At 43.1% G+C, this 23,585-nt stretch overlaps 1 protein-coding gene across 1 annotated transcript in view; it reads left to right on the top strand.

Annotated features, from left to right (window-relative positions):
- Positions 1–23,585, top strand: part of LOC147692109 (protein jagged-2-like) — a 746,472-nt gene that overhangs the window by 119,048 nt on the left and 603,839 nt on the right. Inside the window, exon 2 of the mRNA XM_086938407.1 lies at positions 12,440–12,736. Within this exon, the coding sequence (XP_086794533.1) occupies positions 12,440–12,736 (297 nt within the window). The remainder of the gene's footprint in view (positions 1–12,439; positions 12,737–23,585) is intronic.

The following is a 23,585-nucleotide window of genomic DNA, read 5'->3' as shown; positions in this document are numbered from 1 at the left end:
TCCGACTCCTTACCCACGCACACAAAGCACTCTACGAAACCGGACCTGAATGCCTCAACACACGACTGTCCTTCTACACCCCCCCTCGCCAGCTACGATCCTCCAACCAAGCCCTTGCCACTGTACCTCGAATCAACAAGGCCACCATGGGAGGTAGATCCTTCTCCTACCTGGCAGCTAAAACCTGGAACTCACTTCTCACTCACCTTCGCCTTACTCAGAACCACCTAGCATTCAGAAAGCAACTTAAAACGTGGATATTTGACAAGTAATTCCCCATCCTTCTTCAAGCGCCTTGAGACCCTCTGGGTATGTAGCGCGCTATATACATTTACTGACTTGACTTGACTTGACTATGGATAGTCTGAGATACAGAGGCGAAGAAGAAGAGTACAGAAAGGGTCAGTGATCCTCTGTCTGCCATGATCCGGATAGTGGCCCAGATGGTGAGCAAGACACTATCTTACTCCATCATGGACTCCACATAGGTCAATAGGTAAAACTCAAACATTACTGTGAGAATCTTGACAACTATGAGAGCTTTACCATGGACTGTAGACAGGAGGTTGTCTTCTTACCAATCTTATTAACTAACCTTTTCTACGGCTGATAGCCAGCTATGACCGACACACTAAATTAGTAGAGTTTCAATGGCTCTATGACTAAAGCTCAAACATATTACAGAACAATAACACATTTCTTTAATTTACCAGAAAGTTTAGATTCAATTGATGATATGAAGACAAGTAGTATGCTTCTTTATATTTGCTTCATGAGCCCAATCTCAAGAAAGACTTACAAAAAATACACTCCCCCATAAACAGTGGGGGAAAAAAATTTCTAAACAAAACTTCATATTTTCCTAATCTCTGTTCAGATTCACCTCACTGGTACAATAGAATGAATAGGCTCCTCCTCTTGCTGTTCTTTCACTCCAGCTGGAAATCTTTACATCATCATAACAGAACTAAGAGGCTAATTAGGATGGCGAAGAGACCACCACCAACAGGCTGTCGGTGGGGGTCTTTCTGCCATCCTAAGCAGCTTTTCAGCCTGCCAGATATTGAAGGCGGGGTGTGCAGGTGGACGGAAAGGCCGACCGCCACGCATCCGACGGGCTCCTTAAGCCAGCCGGTGCTGCGCAGGGCCTCCTAATCCCTACAATGGTGGCAGTGCTACCAGGCACCGCCAAAGGGATTAGGATGGTCCCTCTCTGCCAGCTTTTCCATGGCGGTTCACCCGCCATGGAAAGGCTGGCGGGGATGGACATAGGGGGCCTGTAGCGGGCCCCCATCACCCCCGGCCCTGTTCTTTTGGTTTGGGAGGGCACCTATGGTGTCCCCCAACAGATCCCTGTACCAAGTGACAGGCACTGCATGGTGCCTGTCATGTTGTACAAGGATGTGTTAAATATCCCTTTTTTACATTGCGGCAGGTGCTGCAGCCAGCCGCCCCCGCCGCAATGGAAAACGTGGGCAATGCGACCGTGGCGGTTCCATCGTAATTGGCCTGTGGGACCCCCAACACTATGTTGGGCGGTTCCCAACTCCGCTGGGGGCCTCCATCCTCACCAGGTCCTAAATCCTCAACTATAATTATACAAAACTTTGCACCATCCAATTGAAATTTTTTATTTATTTAAATGCTTTTAGCATTTTGTCTTTTCATCACAAAACTAAACATAAAATAAATATATGCTTAAATAACAAATACAATAATTTAGCAAAATTTAAAAAGACATAAAACAGACAAAAAAATATACCACTCAGGAATAACACTGGTTACCAGTCCTAACTTAAGGTTTCTTCTGGAAATTAAAAATATTCCATTATGGTGTACAGCCTCAACTTTCACAGCAGGAGGTATTTGGTAACCACTATTTCCTTTTCGATGATTACGCTTCTAGTCTGCTTTCTTTAGTTGCGTTTGGTAAGGCTACCACATGACTTCACCTAGAAATCACTTTTGTCTCATTCAAAAAGGTTGGCAATGTATTTCTCTTTTAACATTTCTCAACCTACCCCTCTTATGTTACTGTCATTTTGTATGGTGGAGAAGTGGAGAAGTGTGGCTCAGGGGTTAGAGGCGGCAGACCCGGAAGCTGAGATCGGCCCTGGACCAGGGTTAAATTCCCCGCCTCGACGGGGGTTGGGCTCAATAATTCCACGGACTCGATAATTCTCGCTCCGGTGCCTACTCGACTCACGGGTTCACACTCTGCGACTCTGGGCAATAGCTTGCTTAATCTCCACAACGGCCCCTCGCGGCGGGATGCCTGGCTTTCACCTTGTGGATACCCTGCCGGGGCTATCTCACAGGGGAATACCAGGACGGGTTCCCTAAGCAAGCGCATAGATGCCTGCGATGTGGGCGATTTGCGCTATATAAATACATGCACATTTACATTTACATTTACATGGTGTAAATTTATCTTTCCTTTGCAAACTGTTTGACAGATATCATGTCATGGCTCTAGCTGCTTTATCAGAGCAATCACATAATAGTTCAAACTCATCCACAAACAATACAGTTGCTGATAATTCAGAAGGTATCCAGGGGCATATTACCAACAAGTAGCGATATTTATCGCTAAATAGGCTTAGCGATGATTTTTTTTATCGCTGAGTGTCGCCGGAATTTATCGCTTAGAAAACTTGCTATTAGCAACGTTTATCTCCAAACGTTTAGCCATGTTATCCACCTCCCATTGGATAACATGGCTAAGAACTGGTCTGAGCAGGCGTTAGTTTTTGGCGATAGCGGGAATATTTCCATCGCTACGCCTGCCTTGCTAATAGGCGATAGCGACGTTAGCGACTGCTTTCAGTTGCTATATGGTTGGGTACGCCCACTTTGCATGTCTTTAGCGATAAATATCGCTGACATGCAAAGCGGGCCCCAAACCGTTCACTATCGCCTAAAAGCTGTCGCTAACATCAGTTAGCGACAGCATGCTAAAAGAGCGATAGAATTATCGCCGCTTAGCGGCCGAAAACTGCCACTAAACCGGCGATAATTGCCTATCGCCACCCTTGGTAATATGCCCCCAGGTTTGTTGACTAGAAGTGAACAAACCACATAAGCAATCATCTAGGGAGGGACTCATAAAGAGGACCAACTGCAGAAAAGGAGAAGATAAAACATTCTAATACCTCAAAGTCTTACCATACAAAACCAAACCGAAATAAGATAAGATCCACCATCAATGTTGTCTAAGAGATGACTGCCCCGTGATTCACTTGCGCTGGTGATTGTAGGTGATGGGCTTCCAAGATAAATGTTCGGCACCCTACACTTACTTTATACAGAGTGATGTCCAAATAGGTTTCTGTTGATTACTGCTTGCTGCACCATTCATCTAATGAACCATGCCAGGTTCTAGAAGGGAAAAAAAATCATGTGGCTGTGAATCGCCACGAGGAGCTTTGTTGCTACACCGGATTTGAGTGATAGTACACACACAATTTGTTCTTGCTGTAAATGCTTGAAAGGCAGTGACGTGATTTTCCCCTTGACCCTCAAGCTTATGACAAATATGATCTCTTGCATGAAAATTATCTGCCGAATATAGCTCATGATTAGACATTCTACTCCCCGTTACATAAGATATGGTCAATTACATTGACAACTGTTTTAAAGATATCTAATCACTATATGGATATTCGTAAAACAAGCAAAACATTTTTTTACCCCCTAAGATGTGAATATGTGAGCGTGAGGGGACTATTATTTTAATTGCCCTCAAACAGAAGAACTCAGAGTCCGTTTCCAGGCAGGGATCCATGGCCACACCCATGGCTAGACGAAATTGACAATTCAGGAGTATTGAATATCCTGTACATGTGGTCCATGTTGGCAAATTTGAAACATAAGTTGAGGCTGTTCACTGAAGAGGCATGCAGCTCCCATTCCAGGGGTCAGCCATTAGATGCTTATTCAAGGCTCTTGAATGTGCCTGAAGTCTACTAGACTTCAGGGAAGACCACAGCTTAATTTGAAAGTCCAGGGATTCTGAAGGAGCCCTGAAATCCTCCTGGTCACCTGGGTCAACGCTGTTAGTATGGGTGATCCAAGGAGATGAAACAGGAGATCCCATGCATGATTAAGCTGAATGGATAAGTTCACAGAAGGTTCCAGGAAATCCAGGAACTATGCTTATGTCCACAGAGTAGTAGTGCTTTACTGACCAGAAAGGCCCTCCTTTTAGCATGCAAGTTTTGGTTAGAGACACCCTGCATGGTGCATTACCTCTTAGCCTCCAGCTTCCTTTCAGGAGCACACACACACACTCCAAAGAGGTAGATGCAAATCAAAGAGGTGCTCCCCCTTTAACCCCTTGGCCACAGCGGTAATTCTGCCACAGCGCTGGGGGCAGAGGGGGAAGCGTGGTGCCGCCATGCTCGTGACGGGACCACGCCGTCATGAGCCATGGGCGAGCTGTGCTCATGACGGCGTGGTTCCATCACGACTCCGCCCACTCACTAATTCGCCCGCATAGGCGAGGGATTAGTGCTGCGTGGGCGGAGCGGCCGCAGCGTGACGGAACCACGCCGTCATGAGCACACGCCGCCCGTGGCTCATGACGGAGTGGTTCCGTCATGAGCGGAGAAGGGGTTAATAAATGGAGAGGGGTATACTTTGTGTATTCAAGCCGAACCACGTTATGTTTAAACATGGACATCAATTTGGTGTGGATGTGTAGCAGCTATCCCTGTTGTGCTGTTTGCCACCACTGGCACTGCCCTTCTTACCCCTGTTCTTGGTGGGTAACAAGGCACAGCCAGGAACAAAAATCAACACACGCCAAAGAGGCCTGTTTACTTTTAATCAGTTTCCATTTCTACCCCTATCTATTCATCAACAAACGGTTCAAAGTGTGGAAAGGTTGTAATCTATAATGACATCAGGATTAATGGGTGCATTATCTCCCTTTTGATACCATGGTCATATTCCTAATAGGCTTTGCTCCCAGGCATTAAATAAATATAATACATTAAGAAAACATTTTTTATAGTTCAATATGTTGTGGTTGTGCAATTTTTCAGTGGGTAGCCACAAGAAGCTATCTTCATCATGACCCGTTGCCTCTCAGGAGGAGATATTGCCCAGTGGTTACGTTCTCATTTCTGGATTTCAGTAACTGAAATAATTGTGTGATCATACACAAATCATTAACTACCAATTACCTATTTTATTGTCTCCCTAATTGTACTCTCTCGTGGGCCTTTTGCCTCAACTTCAGCAGCAACTACACAGTCTAGAGATTAAGCTTTGTTTTAAATTGTCTTTGATAATGACATAGTATAATAATATTTTCATGTTACGTTACTAGGTGTAACTGTTGCTGGAAATAGTGCTTTCTGGAAAACTATGGGCTAGATTTACAAACTGCATTTTGTAATATATAAAAATGTATACATTGTATTACTTAGTAAAAAACGCAATTCACAAACCTATAAGTGGAGATTGCCGCCTCTTAAATGGTCTGTGGGTAGAAAGTTCCATCCCAGTGGTGGTCGTGTTATGGCAAAATTAAGGAGGGGTTTGGGAAGGACATGCCATCCTTAACACATACCCACAAGAGAGTAGGACCATGGCAATTCAATAAATACACTACTAAAGTTACTACAGTTGTAACAGAGTTAAAATAGGCGTAAAAATATTCCAGCCCAGACTTGGAGTATGTCAAGCACCAATTGGTTGGTGCTGCATTACACGTCCAGGGAAAACTGTGGAGGGAGAAAATTAAACTACACCCCATAGTAATTAGTGTTACATTCGTTAGATTAGGTCTACATTTAAATGATTTATCAATGTTTGTGACAATTTTTAAATGTAACGATTCATTGTATTACTTTTTACAATTTGGCTAAAGTACATTTTAACCCCCAAAAATACATTTTTTTTCTGAAAACATAAAAGTATTAAAATGATTCAATTCTTAATCAAGTTTAACACAAATTAAATACAATTATAAATGGTACTGAGGGAGGGTATATAAATATTTACAAAGTAGTATATCTAAATAATAGCTTACGTAATACACATTTAAACTGAGGAATTATGCTGTAATTTTTTTGTTATTAGTTCTAGGTTAATATTCATTAAAAAATACCCTTTTATGTAACATTAAAATATAGTGTGACTACTTTTCAGTAACATGAAACAGACTTTTGTTGAAGGCCATTGTGACAGAATTACATCGGAGTATCACACTGCATTTCTGTTTCTGTTAAAAATCAATTAAAACGTGACATAATCCAGTTTTACACATTTGTATTTATCTGCTGGCTTAGTGCTACCATCTAGTTACGGTAGTATTGCCCTGATTTCAGGCTAGGGGTTGATTTCACAGATGTTTATATCAAAGGTTGTTCAATCATTATTCCACACCTGTTTTTTACCTTGTCAGATTTTATCATGTCAAACCTACCGAATTTTATTCGGGAGGGGGAAATTCTGGAGAGGAGGTAAACAATGTGTAATTCGGTGTGTTAAATGCTGGTTCCATAAGTCATATCTTCTTTTCAGGTGAAGAACTTGGGATAGGGGTACTTACAATACCCAGTATTGGTGGGAGAGGCAGGAATTATGTTTACCTGGTATGGTAAATGCCTCACCTTTTTCTGACCTACCAGGAACCAAGGACCAAATTGGCAGATAAGGGGCACTGTAATAGTAGTTCTCTAATTGGCATATTTGTACTTAAAAAAATCACGAAAATACATTTTCATACAGCTGTGCAGGCAGTGGGACTTAGACCACTGTTAACTGGAGTGTGATTGGTTGCTTATGAATCGATACCTCCAGGTAGCATCGTTCTGCCACCAACTTCCTCCAATCTCAGTGTCTCTACCCCTGATAAAAAGATAATGCCATCTATAATATTGCCGCTAAAGTCAACTCAGCTCTTGAAACCCTCCACCATGCGGTGAGTTGCACGACACAACGAAAAAAATAACCCTGTGGTGTGTACAGTGCTGGACTTGTCTGTCGGACACTCTGGCGCAAACAAATGGGTCGCATTTAAGGCGGCCCAGAGGGAAGGCCGTGCATTGTGTCCCCCTTACAGCCCATTGGACCCTAAACGGGCCCCTTTTACATCAGCATCAGGCTGTCCGACAGGCCAGTTCAACATTGGGCGTGTACTCGGTCGAATTAGACTCAATGGTTGGTCTCCGAGCAGGCCTCGGCCTCCACTGGCGGGTCCTAGGGAGGCGCACAATGCCCCTCGCGGCGCTGGAAAACTGAGATGGCTGCAAGAGACAGCAGGCCTCGTTCCCTGAAATGGAGACGCGGGGCCTGAAAAAGCAGCGCCGCCTGATTCTCCTTTTCCCAGGGAGTCAGAGATTCCCACCTGCTCCGATTTCCACCTTCTATCGGGCAGGTTTTGTTCGCTGTGCCCCCGGGGGGCTGGAGGCTGTCCTCGTTTGGACTCAGTTACACTCTCTCTTCTCTGGCCCAAGGGTCGAGGGGCCCTCGTGGAGTTCTTCACCTGCCACTGGCATGTTCGCATCCTATCAATCACTTGCCTTTTACACTCCAGTATTTATTATATCAAGGAAAAACGCACCACCTGCCGCTGTACAGCCAGCCATTCTCTCCCCCTCGAGTATCCCTCCCATGAAGACCATGTGCGCATGCGCCATTTCACTTCCTTATATTAATCTTTATCCTTCTCTCTTTTCCTTTCCTTTACCATCCCTCTTTCTGAGTTTTCCAGGTGACTCAATGTCACTAAGGACGCAATGCTGCGCTTCCCACATGGGTTCTCGTTTCACAACCAAGTGCATTTTGGGAGTTGCAGTCCCGGAGCTCTCCCGTTAATCTATTGAACATCTAGAACGATGGTGATTTTTAAAACAGCATCCCATGGCTCGAGCATTGCAACCCTGGTGTCATGAAGCCATCTGACAACCCTACCTCTCTCTCTCCATGAGTCACGGTGCCCGATATGTGATTGCCCTTAATAATGGATCCCCCTCTGTACATGTGCCCTGTGCCAAGGACAATATCCGTGTGTTCATGTTAGCCTAACCCTCTTCCAGGCCCCAGGCACTTTACCCATAGGTCTCAAGTTTCCACGTTCCATTTATGAATAGTTCATTCAGGTTTTTTCGTTGCATGCTGGGATTTATTGTGCTCTTCAACCTGTAATAAATCTAGGACTACAAGTCCCAAAATTCAGTGACTATTCCTGGACTGGATGGGGTACTGACACATGGAACAGGGAAACATGGGGGGTCTGATTTCCTTATTTCTGAGAGAAAAACATTCACTTCCCTCTATTTGGGCTCGTTATTGAACACAGAGAAAGTTCTGCAAAATAAAAATCATGATATATCCCTGTCATGTTACTCCCAGAAACCTACCAATCAACCAACGATTAGTAGGCCACCCATTTCATCTAACCAATCAGAGCTATCCACACACAGCCAGATCCAACAATAACGTCTCAGACACCTTCTACATCTAAAAAGCCTCTTAGAATTGAGTAAGCCTCCCAAGCAGCAACAAGGTTGCATACACACAGATACTATAGGGGCTTATTTACAAGCGGCCTGCCCCGCCACAGCATCACTTTTTTGACGCACCGGTGACTCAGGCCTTCCAGTCATATATTTGGGGCGACGCAAAGCCACCCTGCGTGGCTTTGCAAGGCCTCATCGAGATGGAGTAAGGCAAGGAAGCACAACATTCACATAAATAGAAAAAAATGAAAATTTCCAGGTCTGACTTTTCAAGCAATTCCAGGACACTGGTCACACAAGAAAATGCCTTGCGGGAACAATAAAAACACAGCCAAATGATATTTTTTCCCCTAAGCATAGTCTCTTGCTGGTATCTTTGGTGACCTTTGAGTATGAACTATGTCCTCCTGCTTAGTTTTGCCACAAGATACCTTCCAAGGACACTTAATGAAACATGATTCATTACCCATAATTTTCGTGACAGTACTGTTTGTGTTTTAAAAAAAAAGGGATTTTGCGCACCCCTTATCATAAGTAAACGAAGGACTCTGCTTTTGTCTTTCCAATAATACCAGTTGATAGCCCTCAACCCACCAGTACCCGATTATTCTTCGTACACAGACCTCCTGCTAACCAGCTCCATTACAGTGTGTGCTGGAATCTCAGAAATTCCAAATGTACTTAGCCAAGTTTGATTCACTAGTGATTTGATGTACATCCCTCTTTCCTTGCTAGATTGTAGGGGGGTTAACACGTATGCAGCAAAGTTCTATTTAACCTGCAAGTTCACAACTTCGAGTCCCTAAGTGGCAAGTCAGCTGTTTGTCATTTTGAAGTTGATTCGATGAAAACGGAAAGATCAAGGCAAATTGTGGTACAATTTGACAGAATATGTACCACAACCAACTTTAACTTCTGACAGTTGTACAATTGCAGATGACAAAGTTGATAAACCTCCTTGAAGACGTTAATAATATATGTAGACTCTATTCAGAATTAGGAAATAATTTGATATTTTCTTTCATTACCTTGGAGTTTTTATATTATTATGATACTCTATTAGAACTGTATTTTTGAGTGACATCCATTCTCTATTTCCTTTTATTTTATGTCCTCCTTTTTTTGACTGTCCTTTCATCCACATAATATAGAACTGAATTTTATAGCACTTTATGAATAGTTGTTCATGTTATTCGATTTCTGGTCTTAAATTGGATCGCAATTATAGATATGTTTTTATTTATTGTAATGTTTATTCTTAATAAAATTAATATGTATGAAACTTAAAAAATGATGGATAGTTAGGAAGTCTAAGCATATATGTGGAAGGCACATTTCCTATCCTCCTAAAAATTAGAAAAACAAAATAAAACTGCTGAACGTAGATGACTACTGGTATTTTCCCTTCTCTCTTCCTCCCTCATTACAGCAAAATAGTTTGGCATTTTTTGAATGTGAACTTCCAGGTAGTAGCCAATCAACTTATAAGCATTTAACTCTTCTCTTAGGCAGAAAGCGTGTAAAGTGTTGTTTAAAAAATGAAAGCTATATCTGCAGGTGCTTGATAACAAACCGACTGCAATCAATTATGCTTGATAATGGCTTCCTTTGATTTTCCCGCCCTATTGTTGTCCATGTGTTATTCCCCATTCCAGGGACAAAACCTAAAAATATCCTGGATTTATATTTGGGAATACTGGTTGGCCACATGGCATCCCCGCGCATATATCGCAATTCTTTATAATGCGGGCCCAATTGTCTGAAATAGTTCATTTAGTTACAGCTTCTGGAACAGTCGCATGCAGTAACATTTTCTTCACAGCTTGCAAGACAGCTATTGGATATTTGGTGCTGCAAGGGTAAATGGGCTTTCCCAGCGGCAATATCTACCATTCCTTTTAATAATCTGCAACACACAGCCTTTCCTTTGAGTTCAACGTTTTAATGCTGCTCCACATTAAATATTGTGTCTAACTAACGTGGAAACAGCATTGCTGCCCTTTGAACTAGTGCTGGGTGAAATATTTTATACTACATAGACCATAAAATACATTCCCCCCAGCACTAGTTCTAATGACAACCCTCTTTAGATCGAATCCATTTTTCTCAACAAAACTTCAACAGTACACTGCCTTTTGTTCCTACTAAGTTCCTCAGTGAACTTCTTTAACAATGCTGCACTTTGTAAATGATGGACAAAACATTATCTTGCTGGAGACGTGAAAAAAAAACTTTTCGCTACAAACACAAGCGATTCAAAGAGCTTATCGAGGTAAAGATAAGGACAGTGGTGGCCAGCACGTATCGGGGGTCATGAGGTGGGGGATGTAAAAAAACAAAATGCGTACCTTATTGCCGCGTCCTGTGCCTCTTCTCCGTCAGACTCGGCTGAACCAGGAAGGACTGCTAGGCTCCCCTGAGCAATCACACCGCTGTAATGCAGCGTTGTGATTGGTCCGAGCGCTCAGATGGGAACTGGGTACCTGTGCATGTTCTCCACGTAGGCTGTAATACAGCCTGCATGAAGAATAGGCAAAGTGCGCATGACTGTTTGGCCAGCCCTGGCCCGAGAGGGCCGGTCAAACCGTCATTGAGTACTAGGGAGTGGGCAAACCCCTCCTCCCCTGCCCTGGTCTGAGAGGAGAGCAGCCCGCCCACCCACCGCCGCCTGCAAAGCAGATGTTGACAACAAAATGATAATAACCCCATTATTTTCATTTGATTGTTCCTTAGTTACACTGCTTAAAAGCAGTGGGGTGACGCTCCTCTGCCTTAGCGGAGGAGCTGCCACTGGACGAGGACAGTATTTGCAACAAGCAAGCGTGGCGCAAAGTAGAATCTTCTCTATGTATGGACCGTAACTTGGATTGAGGCAAAAACCACAAATCCAGTAATTATTTCAATGACCGTGAAGCCAAATTTTCCCCACAGGAAAGACAGAGAGGCGAAATTTTGCAAACTATAAAGGGATATTAACAGAGTATCTAAAATAAAATTGTTAAACATAAATCAATAATTGCCTGAATAAAGCATATGTGAACATAGGGCAGGCAAGTCAATTAGCGAATACCAGAGCACTTTATTGAAAGAAGGAATATGCAAATGTTGGGGATTTCAGTTTTCCTAAAGGGAGTCTTCCTAATGCGACTCAAAGGAAAAAGGTGAATCTTGGAAATTCAGAAGCTGCAGTTGTCAGAAAATATACAATGCAAGTAGAACCAAATGAAGGTTCTGATTAGAACAAGAATGAATGTGCTTGCACTAGACTAGAGAGTAACACTATGAGCAGAAAGTTAAAGAGGATCAGGTCTCAAGAGAGGGAGAGGGATGTTCACTTCCAAAGGTGGACAGGGGTAAGTCAAACTGAAGACAAAAAATACAATTAAATCATAAAATTCAAGGGAAAACAGATCTTCCACAGTTCCCTCTATAACAAGTACCAATCAGAAATCAGTGTTTACAATGAACTTGGTGCAATACCAGATTCTTTTATCATCATGTCCTCCACGATGACTCACAAAGGAGTATCCACCTCCTCTGCCTCCCATTCCATACTGTGCCGAGAATCATCATTCAACCAATAAATTGCTAAAAACATTACCTTCACATAGCAAGCTAACAGAAAAAACATTCTGATGAGAAAACGTGACTCTAGTGCAAGAAACATAAAGAAAGTTTTGGACCCCAAGCACAAATACAATGTTTACTTTGAAATGGATTCGGGTACCTAGGCCCACTCATGTCAATGTTAAGCTGCCTATATCCCAACTACAGCTAAATCGAAAACATATAAATGACTTGTTTCACTAAATCTAAATGTAAAATAATGTGTGCAAACACATATAAGTAATGCTTAAGCATGTTGCCAGTAAACATAATATTAAGCGCAAATAAAAGATGCAAACTTTGCGTCACCAGTGTTAATCTCTGTTTTAACCCCTTCGTTCTCTCCTGTATTTCGTTTACAGAATCTAGAAGCAGCCGGAGCATTTGAACTGCAGATCAAGATGGTCCAAAATTACAGAGGTTTGCTGGCCAGTGGCGAGTGCTGCAAGGGCGGCACTCCACCTTGTCTTAGAGATGAGTGCAGCACCTACTTCCGGGTTTGCCTGAAGGAGTACCAGCTGCGCGTGGCACCTGGCGGGGCCTGCGTCATGGGGACTGGCTCTACGCCAGTACTCGGCGGCAGTACCTTCACCATCAGAGCCAGGCATGGAGATGGAATCCTGGGGCGTGTGCATATTCCATTCCATTTTGCATGGCCGGTAAGGCAATTTTTATTTCTGAGACTTGTTTACATTTCATTGGTTTGCTGTATTGGAAGGGCCCCTTCAATGTGGCTTGAAAAGTGTCTCTTGTAGAAATATATTGATATGATTAGCACCCTGAAGAGAAATGCTATACAAAGCTTACAGAAATAACATTGTTTTTTAGTTCATGGTAACAAAAATTAAGATGCATTTGGGTAGGTGACTAGAGATGCCATTTGCTTGGATAGCGCCTCAAAGTGAAACCAAAATTTGCTCCCCCTTGATCTTGTCCTTAATAATGGTCTATGTATTGAAAGTTTGGGAAGAGTGAGGTGAAGGGGGCTTGATTAAGGGGTGACATGAAAAGAAAAATACACAAAAAGCAGGTAGGAGTGCTAGCAGCCTTCAAAAAAGCGTTAAACACATTTTTCTTTGGACATTGGTCGCAGGGAGGCTGCTGCAAGAAGCTCTAACACCCCTCTAGGGGTCTGCGCCCAGGGTGTGGGCCCAGCTTGCACATGATAAAGATCCACCCTGAGACTGCAATTTGAAATTTCTCTGTGTCTTAGATGAGTCGGTGGTTACTGACAAAGATATGTTTGACTGCTGTCGTCTATAACTGGTAGACCTGCCAATTTACATTGTGCTACCTGTGTCACAGGATATGGTCTCTCTTCAAACAATAACCCAGTGAAGAGCTGATATCACACAGTGAAAGGGAAGGAGGGCTGGAAACCTCTGAAATTAGTAGGCTTCCAACTTGCCTTCAGAGGTTCTGGACAAGCAATCTTCATTAAGGGTTTGGAACATCAGCGGCAGCCTAAGAAAGCTTTTGTGTTCTTAGGGGTGGAGGCAAAGTTGGTGGCATAAGGAGGCAAATGTTCCTCCTAGACAGTTCTGGGCATGAAGCCCCAATCCTTTCTCACATGGTGAACATTTTTTTGAAGTTTGAAGTTGGTAGATCCGAGTTAATGTCCTACGGCGTCCAGTATCCTTACACTCTGTAGGCCTCATTATGAGTAGGCATATGCAATATTCATCACACATTATAACATTTGACTGCCATGAGTCTAAATTTATTGGATGCGATGAATATAATCCCCAATAATGAGGAATAACCTCCAAATTGTGTCGCTGACTATACCAAAATCTGCTTGCCTCAGTAGGTATTGGACATTTGCTCCCAATAAATATCAGCACAGTTGATTTTACTAAATGTATCTTGTTATGCAATTTTTATTGCAAAGCTTATAAGTTTCTGTTCATATCAGAATTTAACAACCAACTGATAATGAAGGCCTATGTGGATAACCAATTTACTCCCTGTGTACACTTGACTCTCTAAATCCAACATGGGTGAGCAGTCAAGGCTAACTCCAAAAAGGATTAGGAGGCTGAAACTCAGATACAGTATGACACTCTTTAAACTCAATGCCCAATCACAGCCTTATTATTTTTTAAAGAAATTATTTTATTTTGCAAAAAAGCTAACTAGAGTGGGTGAACCTAATGATAAATACCTATTGATAAGGACTAAATTAGGACATTTTGGAAATTGATAAAAGTTCATCAGAAAAGGTCAGTGACAAATAATTTTAGCATTGATCATGAAATCTGAGAATGCTGCATCACCTCTCTATACAAGGATAAGAGCTACCAGGCTGACACTCATAAAGTGCAACACCACATCTTTCAAGTTGATCCTTATGATGGATCAGATAATCTAGAACTTCTGGCAGGGTTTCTAACAGGCTGAGAATTGTATTTGCTTAGTTAAGTACTCTTAGTCAATGGGTCTGATGGACTACCTAGTAAAGTCTTGAAAAAAGGTGACCTACGTGATGGGCCAATGTTCTAATAGACTAATCAAACAAATACCTTGTGTCCTGTTCCTTTTAACAAAAGAATGATTAAGCCTCACGTGGAAATAAACCCCATTTTGCGATGCTCTTCCCTTGAATAAGCTATTAGCTAAGGGATTACATCTTGCGGATCTTTAACTGGACCTAAGAAACTGGGGCTGTACCAAGAGTCTAGATTTCATTTTTTAAATCTTTTAGACCCTGCATAATATATCGTTGGTCTCAGCTTTTTAAGGAATCTGTTAATAAAGAAACCCAAATTCTTTATTGCTGTTTTTTAAATTTTATTTAGAGAACAGAAGTTGAGCCCGTCGATTGGTACTCTTGTGGGACATGTTGATGCTAATGGTTAAACCGTCCCATCTGCTTCAGGTGATTGGGGCACGTTATTGTAATAAATGGGTTATCATCCCATCTGGACCTAGCAAGACATTTACTTAGTGTTTTTTGGTTGCTCATGGCGTGCAGCAGGCTTGTTTGCTTGCTTCTCTACTGTTTTTAATGTTTTTTAATTGCCGGTTTCAGTGCCGTCTTAACAGTTCAGGATAATGAACAGGATAACTGTGGGAGAGTTACTGCCTGGTGAATTGTATGTCAATGACACTGCTATTTGTAGCTGCACTAATAGTAGTCTTATGTGCTTTTGTGACACATAAGTACTGGATTGTAAATATTATGCTGAAGATCAACTAGACGAAGAGTGTTGTCTTTAGTCGAAAGTCTCATAAAAGAGAATTTTCGACAAGTGGTAAAAAAAGCAAAGAATCTCCTCATTTGGAGGATTGTTCAATGGTATTGAGGGGACTCTGTTGAGGAAGGCCAAGCATTCCCTTGTAAGTGCCTCTGTACTTGGTTTAATCAGATTTAATATTGGGTGTGGTGGCTTCTTTTTGAGAATTGCTGCTTTCAATGTAATAGTGATATTGCAGTTGGTCTGTTGTGCACTGGTTTGGTGGAGTTGGCGGAATGAGAACGTTGATACCATAGAACAACAACATGCTTTCGAGAACAACCACTACACTAAGGAAATCAGTACCATTGCAGTGCCTAAGGATGGAGCGTGGTGTTACGTCTGCCAAGTTTTGAGTCTTTAGGCAAATATAATGATGTACTAAGATCTTCCTAACACATGTAGAGAAGGACTACAGGCCATTGTCCTTTCCAATATGATTTCTAGACATCTAAATAGAAGAACAGAAATTCATGGCAATCTGTCACCAAGAATACTTACAACCAAAAGTGAATTTTCTTCACTCACTTATTTGAACAGTTGTTATGAACGAAAGGGATCAGGAACCTCACCTTTACGGCCGATTTCGGTGGTATGAATGTGACATTATCTTATGCTATGTATGTTCCCAATCTGAGTTTTGTATGAATTATTCCCCCGAGGATCGTTGCGCACTATTATTTTTTAGATTGGGCCAGCTTCTGCAATTGGAAAGGATGTCACACTTGTTACTTTGATTTGCTTAACTGAAGATTTTTGAATGGGGAAATGCTGAGTTGCTTTGAGATTTCTCTTGCTTGTGGCACTGAATATGCTGCAATTTTCTGCTATGGTTATTTGCAATAAGAAGACACATTGTTTTCTTTTCTTAAATGTTGTTAAATTGGTTTATTGAATTTTGATGCTTTCGTTTTTTGATTTTGTATTTTTACCCAACTAAAAACTACATTCAAATAGAAACACTGGAAGTTGTAATGGAAGGTAGTTAAAATTAGAAACACCGTATAAAACTAGGCCGTAGAGCTTTCTGGGAATGAGTATATCACAAACAGGTTTATTGTGCTCTCGCGGTAAGGCTTTTTACTCAAAATAACATTGTGACTATACAGAATGCTATATTATTGACCAGAGACTGTAGGCACTCCGTGATCTTTACCCAGCAATCCTGTACTACTGGCAGTGTTCCTCAGCGGCTCCAAGTGCAAGACTGAAAGGTGCTATGCAACGTATGCTCTTTGACCTAGTCTCTCAGTGGCCTTGGGTTCAAGGGAATGTCCGCACTAATAATGGTTTCTGGCTGTCAACAGAATTGCCTTAAAGACAAAATTTCAATGTATGTCTTTTTTTATTGGGGTTATTACAAAATCAAAGACCCACAACGGAGCTGGCTGGACAGAAGGCTCCCCAAGAGTAACCTTTACAGGCGGATGTATGTCATTACAACACATGCTTTTACAACGCATGCCATTGTGACGCAACTTTTACAACGCAAGTCGTTGCAACGACTTGCGTTGGGGGTGCTGGATAGTGAATAGTTTAATTTACTATTCCAACTCCAGTCCCCGTGGATAGTAGGGAAGGTGTTTGATAGTAATTAAGCTATTCCCTATCCTAGAGCGCCCTCCAGCGCAATCTGTTGTAAAAGTTGCGTCGTAATGGTAGTGCGTTGCAAAAGTTGCGTTGTAAAGGATGTTTCCCTTTACAGGCTCATATCTCATTAACAACTGGTTGTGGTCAGATACTTCTGGTGGAGGAGGAACTACTGGGGTCCAAAGTATACACTCATACACTGACCCATTGGGTCCCACTAGAAGCTTGAGGCAGCACTGGTTTACGGTTAGGGCTCCCCAACTGCACCTTTAAAGCCTCCCTATCTCTATGTCTCTTGGGCAGTATGTCATAGGCTGATGGTCCAAATGATTTCACAGTCAGGGAGCCACCCTTGGTCTATGTGGCACACCCTCAGGGCCTACACTGAATAAGTGTTGTGTGTTTGAGTCAGGATTATGTGTGAGTGTCAGCGTGATAACAGAAATCCAGGCGGTCAATCAATCAGGTAATCAGTAAATTGGATACTAGAGCCAGGAGAAACCCGGGTAAGTGAGAGGCTGATGCCTTTCTTCCCCTCTTGAAGTGTCTGCAGTTTAGTCACAGTCAGCTGCATATCCCTTGTCATACTTTTTCTTACAACACCCGCAGACAGTAGAGAGAAATGGGGAAAGAAAGAGCCAGCGCTAATACTTATAGTCCACTCCATTCGTGTGTTCAATCTCTGGGAGGACAGTTGTAACAGGGCGCAAGGAGGAGTCTTCCTCGTGTGCTCACCTAGCTTAAGTTGAACTCACCCAAGGTTGCCAAGATGTCTGCTCTACCAAAGTTCATAAGCTTTTGACTCTGCACTGGGCCCAACGAGGGACTGCGTTCAGGAGCATGAAAGGATATAGGGCACCACTCCCTGCCCATTTTACTCTCAAATTTCACAATCTAGGACTTCTAGATGAGAGTGACTGAGCAAGAGTTAGAGCACTACAGTTTTGAGCAGTGTAGTGTGTCTGTAGTAGAGGAAATATGGAGGTTACAAGCCTCTGTCTCTTCCGCTTCACGACTTAATGATCTTGAACTGTTAGGGAAGGTAGCAGGATTAATTTGAGCAAGTGGGAAAGTAGAAGATTAAGTCATGTCATTGAGCCTGGATTCGTTTTTTTATCGGTGCTGCAATGTAGGTTTGGCTATGACGGGTCACAAGTAAAGGCGTTCCTCAGAGACTGATATATTGACTCTGTGATGTGTTCTATGTAGGACAGCAGCCTGAGGAGTGCTACAATGACATTGTTCAGGATTAGGACTGTAGCAGTGCATTTGGGTCGGTAACACTCTACTTGTTTTGGGGTTGAAACTAGGATTGCAATTGTACTTGAATTTATATAGCGCTTACTACCCCCGACGAGGTGTCGGAGCACTTTTCAGCGAGTAGCACGCTACTCCAGGACCCAAAAAGTGGTGAGTTAGTACATGGAAATATGATATTAATTTGAGAGGTGGACACGTTAGTCTTGTATTTGGGTTGAAATTGATAGTGGGAAGATAGAAGAGGGAGGGGGTTGAATTTATATAGCGCTTGGTACCCCTGATGAGGCATTGAAGCGCTTTTTGAGGAGTAGCACGCTACTCTGGAACCCAAACAGAATTAGTGTGTTGTTGTTCAGAATCTGTGATCATGTCAGTTTCAGTGCAGTTAAACTTAAAACTAGCTTTGAAAGCCTTTCATTGAGTCCCTACACTGGTCAGTGCTCAGTTCAAGCCATAGGTCACATACATTGTGTTTATTGACGCCATACGTTCTAGGAAAATGGATGCCCCTCAGGCACCTCTCTATAGGAGTCATTTAGAGGTGGAAGCATCTAGGAAAGTAAAGCAGTTCAACTTTCGAATGTTTTATAAACTGACCTTTGCCTGGTATGGTCCTGGAAATCTGTGATCAGGAGTCTTTCCAGGAATTGGTACTCTACTGAGAATTATCCAGGTCTCTACAGACTGTGGCAAAGAGATAGCACTGCAATGCTCTGTAAAATGTACAACAGTGTTGTGTTGGATTTTGTACAGTTGATAAATGTTGGGTCAGTAAAGTAATATTATATTGAGGTTTGTACAGGCTTTTTGTTGGGGCTCGTACAGCATCATTGTTTTGGAATAGGTACAGCAGTTTGTTTTGGGGTTGGTACAGTGACATTGCTTTGGGTGTAATTGTACTGTGTTGATACAGCAGCATTGTGTTGGGGTTGGTGTGGTAGCATTGCTAGGGTATTGGTACTGCAGTGTAATACTATCAGCCTTTTCCACAGTTGTGTTTCGTTGGTGTTCTTACTGGAGCATTGTGTTGGATCCGTAACATGTTGAGGTTGGAATTGTGGTCTGGTTGGCACCATTTTATTTATTTATTTTGAAAGTTTTATATAGCGCGAACAAGATCTTCGCAGATATCAGAGCGCTTTACAGAGGAGAGGAGCAGATATACACAGATACATCTATAGTATTAAAAGTACAGTGAAGTGATATCATAAACAATCAAGTAAGTCAATTTCAAAGTCAAACAAAAATACAGAGGGTTCGAACAAGTAGTACAGATGAGCACCGAGTCTTTGAAGTTGATCCCCAATAGTGGTTCAAGTGTATCTAGCCATGAGGATCGCTTTTACTTCTTTCTTGAAAAGTATGGTAGAGGGGATGAGCCTGGTTTCAGGGGGGAGTGAGTTCCAAATCCTGGGAGCCATTCCTGAGAAAGAGCGTTTATAGGTTTTTTCTTTGCAGAATCTTTTAGGCTTTAGCAAAAGATTGTTTGTGCCTCTAGTGTTTCTGGAGCCTCCAGAAATCGTCAGCTTCTGAGCGAGGTATCTAGGTGAGCTCAGGTGGACAGCCTTGTGCGTCAAACAAGCAATTTTCAGGTGTATTCTGGCTTCAAAAGGCAGCCAGTTCAGGGATTTGAAGTCAGGGGAAATGTGTGAGTGTTTTTTTGATCCAGTGATAAGTCTCGCTGCGGCGTTTAAAGAGGCTCTTATGGGTGCCATTGTAGCTAGGGGGAGACCGCAGAGGGTGGTGCTGCCGTATTCTATTCGCGGTATGACTAGTGATTGTACCGCAGTTTGGAAGTCTTTGGCTGGAAGGAAGGGTTTAAGTTTCCTAAGGGTGTTGATTTGGTAGTTCGCTCCCTTAGTTGCTTTGTTGATGTGTTCCTGCATGCTGAGATTGGTGTCAAGTGTTATGCCCAAAGATTTCGCTGAGTCCACGATGGTGGGTTGAACATTGAGTGCCGTTAGGTGTTTAAGCCACATTTGTGCGGTAGTGATCTTCGCGGACATCCAGAAACCTACAAATGTCAACAGCAAGCCTGCAGCTCGGTGGGGTTCTGGACTACGTTGCCATTGTCGGTGGTAGGCCGGATCGCAGTTTCCAAAATGGTGATGCTTCCCAGGATACTGTACTTTTGTCAACCTTCTTGTCAGCTTGCCCCAGCCCATCTTTGACACTCTTAATTCATTACTAGTTACTCTAATATGGGGTACTGGGAGGCACCGGATAGGGCTCCGGAAACTACAGCTAGGGACTAGAGACAGAGGGCTAGGGGTGCCGGATTTCAAAAGCTACTATCTGGCCAGTCGGCTTCAATGGCTCTCCTACTGGACGGCAGGGCGGAACCTCCACGAAATAGGCTACACACCTGACAGGCTGGACAGAGGTGAACTACATACATTACTACTCCCGCGGAGCCGCATCCCTGCGGATGGTCACCCACTCCTCCGCACGGGTTTGGCGTGCTGGCGAAAGGCCCTGATATACACCGCTCCAACAATAGCATACGCGGATAATATCCCCTTATTGGGAATCCCAACGCCACAAGGTAGACTCACTAGTAGAACAATGCGCCCCTGGTGGGAGGCTGGGGTGACTGAGGTGAGTGATTTTTTCGGGGACAATACTCTATTAGTCCACGCCGCCTTCCAACAGGCTACCGGTGCCCCTCCACAATTGTATTTGCTTCACGCCACTGTCACACATTTCATACTCACCAGATGGGCGCCACAGCGACTTCGACCTCCACAACACGAACTGGTACATCTACTGTATTACATGGGCAGAGGGGGCCACCTAGTGCGCTGGCTGTACACCCGCATCAGGGCACATGCCGCGATTCCGCTCACGACACTGAAACACACCTAGGAGCAGGACACGGGAAAGATACTGACAGAGAGGGAGTGGGAGGCAGCACTGGAACATCCTAGGAAGGTCTCACGAAACGTTAGATTCAGATTCATACAGGTGATGATATTGTACAGGGCATACCTCACCCCTAAAAGACTACACCTAATGTTCCCGGATGCCCCACATAGATGCCCGCGTTGTGGGGAAGATGATGCTGGGTTTCTCCATATGATCTGGCATTGCACGAGACTTCGAGACTACTGGTCGGAAATATGCAGGGTACTCCACACGATTACGAACCTACCAGTACCGGTCGAAGCGCAGCCCTGTTTCCTAGGGCTACGTAGACGGCCCAAACCACAGAAAGCCAGACTGAAGCTATTGGACTTTGCCATGCTACTGGCAATACGGGCATTGACTATGAGATGGAAATCTCCGAGAGCACCCGGACTACACACATGGCGATTTGAGGTATTAAAATGAGGCAGAGCAGAGGGGACGGCCCTTAGGAGGGAGGAAATGCGAGGTCATAGGAAATATCCTATATCCCAGGACTGGGAGGTCATGCTTACAGCGCTCGAAGAGATGGATCTAGCCTTGGCACCGGCGCTTAGCTCACAGGGTTAGAGAATGGTAGTCTGGGACTACAGAGGTGTGGCCTCCCGCCCCCCGCAACCCGCACGACTGTTCCGGGGCACGCTACTTATCATGATACGTTAAGGCCGGTATAACCTGAGTTCAGAAGTAGAGGGTTACGCAAGAAACCAGGAGACGGGGAGGGAGGGAATTGTCTGGGGGGGGGGGGGGAAGGATAGGGGTGTTGAGTTAACCATTTGATGAAATCCCACGACACTGCAGCTATACGGAAGAGTATATTGGATATGTTACACTACATGAATGGCCTACCTGTACTGTAGATGGCTCTCCGTTTAAGAACCGACTAGAAGAAGTGGGTTTGTGTGTTCAGAGGGGTAAAATAGAAAACACCAGCTGTTGCATTGTGGAGGATATATACTGTCATTGTTTGAAAAAAGCAGCTGTGAATAAAGAGTTAAAAAAAACATCAACAGCAAGCATTCTGCTCACTCAGCCATACAGCCAGTATCCATTTTATTAAGTTGGTACAAAGTTCAGCTAGTGAGATAGAAGTGCGCTAAACTCCACTTCCCCCAGAGGCCACAAAATATTAGATTTTCATGCTCACATCATATAAATGAAGTTCCTGTAGATCTTTGCTTATGCGTAGCCATTTTCAGCTTAAACATATGCAAGCAAAATAATATTTATGCAAACATCTAATCATTTTCAGAAAAGCTGTTCTTATTTAGAATATATCTACATCAGATTCTCTAACGTTGAATGTTTAATAGATTGACATGCTTGCATTATTCCCTGACGGCTGACACTCTCTGGTAGTGTAAAACAGCAAAAAACATTGTTAAAAGGGCCATAGGCCCAAGAACCATGTTTGTTTAGCAGTGCATTCACCTAATTTAAAAGCACTTCAACCAAGGAGGTGATTGCACTGACAGGCCCAGATGTCTCTGATTTTCTACAGCATGTTGAGTGTGCGAAAGTCCCAGGACCGAGCTATGTACCATCTACTCACTTAACTCAGAACTTTAGGATTACTAGTTTTTAGTCTCCTTCCATCCCTGGCCAGCTTCATCTGCCAAATCAAAGTGAGTGAGTTTGTGGGATATTTTTTACTTCTGGGCCAGTTGAGACATTGTCCAGAATTCCAGCCTCTCCCCATAAGGCAAAGAAATCTTCCTATAAAGCCTGCTCAGATAGCTGGCTTTAGGAAACTGTTTGTAGATGACCTGCACCTTGAGTGCCTGTGTTTCATTGATCTTAAGCATTGACCATTCAAATGTAAAAATTGTAACTTCTTCTTTTCCAAATCTCTGTGTAACAAAGACGAGCACCTGGCTGTATTTCTTCAAGAAGAAAGAGAATTACTGACATGCTCCCTCCATACCTCAGGGGATGAATCTGCGAGAAGTGTCCCTCCAGCATCTTCTGCTAAAATGGAGCAGAAAAGGAAACATTTGAGATGTCTGGTGCTTAACCAAGAAAGCACCAGTAAAATTAATCTCTCTTTAAAAAAAGCATTTTACCTCTTGATGCAGCTACCTACGCCTACCATCATCCACTATGTATATGGTAAGAAAATTGTCTGTGGCAGATGTTCTGACACCATTCCTGCCACAACCGTCTTAGAAAGTAGTTTGGAAAGTTTTTTCAGCTGACAAGCCATCTTTGAAACAACTCTGTCTTCAACAGCCTCTTCACTGAATGTGTCATCAACGTGTACCTTGTTGTCTGACACCTTGTCTTCATTGTCTACCTCTTTGCTGACTGTCTCTTTTTGTCTCTGGCCACTTCTCCATAGATGGCCGTCTACTCCATATTATCAAGTAGTTGCCTATCTACTCAACTTGTTAATAATAATTCCACAACTAGAATCTCTATTATCTTTGACACTATTCGTAATAATTATTTTCTATTTTGGAGATATTTCCAGCATGCCGTTGCTGGGAGTGCCCCTTAGCTTTGCCCTACACTCTCCTTC

This window comes from Lissotriton vulgaris, chromosome 9 (assembly GCF_964263255.1).
Source record: "Lissotriton vulgaris chromosome 9, aLisVul1.2, whole genome shotgun sequence".
In the NCBI taxonomy this organism is placed as follows: domain Eukaryota; kingdom Metazoa; phylum Chordata; class Amphibia; order Caudata; family Salamandridae; genus Lissotriton; species Lissotriton vulgaris.
Note: the sequence above shows the minus strand (reverse complement) of the source record. Positions and strands in the feature narration are given on the sequence as shown.